The 3,519-nt window shown below is 41.7% G+C and overlaps 1 protein-coding gene across 1 annotated transcript; it reads right to left on the bottom strand.

Moving 5' to 3' along the window:
* Nucleotides 1–704: 704 nt before the first annotated feature.
* LOC149837385 (RNA-binding protein 1-like) lies at nt 705–2,560 on the bottom strand. Its single transcript, XM_090007357.1, has 2 exons — nt 2,188–2,560; nt 705–1,910 (listed from the first exon to the last, which is right to left on the bottom strand). The coding sequence occupies exons 1-2, from the start codon at nt 2,410–2,412 to the stop codon at nt 852–854; spliced, it is 1,284 nt and encodes a 427-aa protein (XP_089863483.1). The 5' UTR covers nt 2,413–2,560; the 3' UTR covers nt 705–851.
* Between the last annotated feature and the right edge of the window lie 959 nt (nt 2,561–3,519).

Raw genomic sequence — 3,519 nt, 5'->3', positions numbered from 1 at the left:
ACATTGCATTTATCAAGAAAAAATCTGCTAAAACAATTTCAGAAAAAAGCTTGATGATGCATGAGCATAGGACGTAAATACAATAATAGATAAAAAGAAAAATCACAAATTCACAAGCAGCAGAAAAGGGAAAAGAATATGAAACTTAAACAAAGTTGAAGGTCTATTACTTAACTGTCTTTCAACTCAGTAACATACAATAACGTTAAACCAGCATATTCTTCAAAAATTCCTTGAAAATCAAGGGGACAATCTCATTATAGTTTATGTTGAGTGGGTTCAGCATAGAGACCAACCCATAACAAAGTATCACCTAATCCATAAAAGTGAGCCTTATATTTACAATACATTGAACAAAATCAACAAAAAAACTACCTGTTTTCTGAAAAAATGATCAAATCATGGTGCAGATTCGGCCACAAACAAGCTTCCTTTAATAGCCAGAAGAAAAATACAACATGAACATTGGACTGGTTGTTGCAAATACATCTTTGCTGAAACACAATGACTTATTCAAATTTGTGTACTAAAAAGAAAAGACAAAAAGAGGCTTACAAAAACTGATCAAGAAAAAAATGGCACAAAAACTTCACATTATCACCAGGGAATTATATATATGCATGTGGTCACAAGATACGAAATGAAACCCAAAATGCCAAGGGAGAGGACTGCGTACAAGAGATCATTCTTTTCTACACCAGAACAGAAACAAAAGACACACATTGTAACCACTGACAGAAAAAAGAGCAGATGTAAGACAGAAAAAACCAGACAACGATTTTATATAAGGATTTAACAATCTTAAAAGGACTTGAGACACAAATAGAGAATATGTGACACAAAACAACACACTAGACCATGCGGTCAGGGTATGGCTTAAATCGTGAATCCGCTCCACTTTGATTCTGCCTGCCCGTTGCCGTGCAGTTGTTTGCATAAACAAAAGAACTATCATCTAACTTCCCGCATTCAGGCCGAGGTGCTGAACCTACAACCCCATTGTTGCTGCCTGTTGATTTGGGATCATTACTAGCATAGTTCCATTTCCCATTAAAATTTACAGCAACCCCACGAGAGCCACTGATGCCAGAACTTGTACTCACGAACCTGCCGCCATTCATATAACCAGGCGATGCAGCGCTTGCATAAGGATAAATAGAACTCCCAAAAGGACCAGAATTTTGCCTTGGCAAAACGATACCAGGGCCATTCCAAGGGCTTCTAGGCAGTCCAACCAAAGGGGCGTCAGCAAAACCAGCTCCATAACCAGCAGCCTGTGGGGAGATACCTCCATAACCTCCAATGGCATAGCCTCCACCATACCCAGCACTACCACCAAAAGCACCGCCAACCAGTGATGGGTACCCACCAAGCCTCCCGTTCCCATAGCTTGCAATCGGAGATGGTGGCGCATAACCCAGGAAAACCCCATATCTTGGACCATAGGGAGAGTATATACCAGCAGCATGGTTATTACTGCACAGATACCCTCCTCTACTACCACCCATCCTAGAACTGCTAATGTTATGACCCACTAAATTGCCATCTTTTGGAACAGCCCTCTTGACCTCCACTAGTTTATCATTCAATTCGTGGAAACTCTTCTGCATTACATTCTCGACGGTATCCTCGGAGTCAAAGGTGATAAAACCAAAACCCCTGGGCCTATGGGTCGCACTGTCATACATAACAACCACATCCGTTATCTTACCAAACTTCTCGAAATACGCCTTGAATTCTTCCTCCGTTAAATTAGAAGACAACCCACCAACAAAAATCTTCTTCGTTCTAAACTGAACACTACTAGAGTTGGCATTGCTATTGTTGTGGCTGTTGTTTCTATTGCTATTCGTTCTATTCATACCATTCTGTTGTTGTTCTCCTCTAGGTACTGCTTTTTTCACTTCTACCTATATTGGTCACCCAAGAAAAAGAAAAATAAGATGGTTTTTCACTTGTTTTTATCGAAACAAACATGAAAAGAAGAAGAAGAAGAAAGAGGATGCAGTTTCTTTTACTGAAACAACAAATAGAAGGGAAAAAAAACATGTACTCAGTTCTTACCATTGAAGAGTGGAGAACATAAAAAAAGAAAACAAAAAAAAGCCACAATAAGAACATGGGTTTAGTTGGTTTTTACTTGAACAAGGGGAAAGAAAGGAGGAGTGGGTGAGTGGAAAGACTTACTGTTCTGCCGGTGATAACATGCTTGTCTTGGAGGGCTTTGTCAGCAGAAGAGGAATCAGAGAAGAGCACAAACCCAAAACCCCTGGTGCTACCTGTGTTCCGATCTCTCATGATAACCGAGTCAACCACATCACCGTACTTCTTGAAGTGGTTTCTTAGGGTTTCTTCGTTGGTCTCCCATGAGATCCCACCAACGAAAAGCTTGGCTTGGTCTGAAGAGTCCATGGTCCCAAATTTTCAAAGACACCCACAAGGTTCAAGAAGAAGAGAAGGGAGAGGAAGAAGGCTTCCTGTTTGTTTTTTCTTCTTTACTGAGATGAAATCTTTGAGAGAAGAGAAGAGAAATAGAGGAAAACCCCAGATAAACCCTCTAACCCAAAGAAGGGCGGCGAGGGTGGGCAAAGAATTTAGAAAGAGAGGGCGTGCTGGGATGTTGGGGGAACAAGGTCAGCGAAGTGTTATTGGAAGCGTGGGAAAAGATGGACGGCCGACGTTGGGCCTTGGGGTTTCTTTGCGTCCCTCACTTGCAACCCTTAAGATTGTTTCCCATGTGTATCTCCCCCCCCCCCCCCCCCCCCCGCTCATTTTTTATGTTTTCCATGTATATCCCATCCCTCCCTCCTCTTAATTGAATTCGGGTCCAGAGGGTCCAACCCATGGATCATCTCTCTCTCTCTCTTAGGTGCCTGTGATTACCTTGGATTTAGTAACCCAAACTAATCCTTGTTTTATGATTTCCTTGGTCATACAACCTTCAACTTGATTCAAAATTCAGTGTTTGGTGAGAGAAGCCCATAAGGGTTTCTCACCCCTGCCTAAGTGGGCTTAAGATGATCAAGCTGATGAACGTCATGATTTCAATACTCGAGGAATGCATCTCTTGCCGCAAGGTTGAAGTAGCAAGCTCTCTGGTGGGCAAGGGAACAGTCGAGGAGCTTTAACCACTTGAGGATGGGCGTGGCAGGGCATCATTCTTTCCCAAGCCCCACCACCTAAACCGGATTATCTCGTTAAATATGAGAGAGAGAGAGAGAGAGAGAGAGAGAGAGAGAGTATGTGATTCATGTACACATGGTGGACTCCACGTCAAATGTAATGCATGAAAAATGCAAGGCTATGGCATTCGATGATTATAATATCAATATAACTTTTTCATTCCCTCCAAAACAAATGTAATGCCTATGGAATTCGATCACGGGTGTTGTGTGTTCTCCCCAAAACACAAATTCGCGTGTTCCTATGTGTACGGAGGTTTATCTTGGGACCCACGATAATTCATATGACAATGTTGCCCACGATGACTTTATATTAAAATAACATATAAAAAATGTA

This window comes from Nuphar pumila, chromosome 5 (assembly GCF_984573655.1).
Source record: "Nuphar pumila chromosome 5, dmNupPumi1.hap1.1, whole genome shotgun sequence".
Lineage (NCBI taxonomy): Eukaryota > Viridiplantae > Streptophyta > Magnoliopsida > Nymphaeales > Nymphaeaceae > Nuphar > Nuphar pumila.
This window is presented reverse-complemented; position numbering and strand designations above follow the sequence as displayed.

Coding starts and splice junctions, on each gene's coding strand:
- LOC149837385 (XM_090007357.1), bottom strand. CDS start 2,412: ATGGACTCTTCAGACCAAGCCAAGCTTTTCGTTGGTGGGATCTCATGG. Junction 1,911..2,187: donor ATGTTATCACCGGCAGAACA/GTAAGTCTTTCC, acceptor TGACCAATATAG/GTAGAAGTGAAAAAAGCAGT.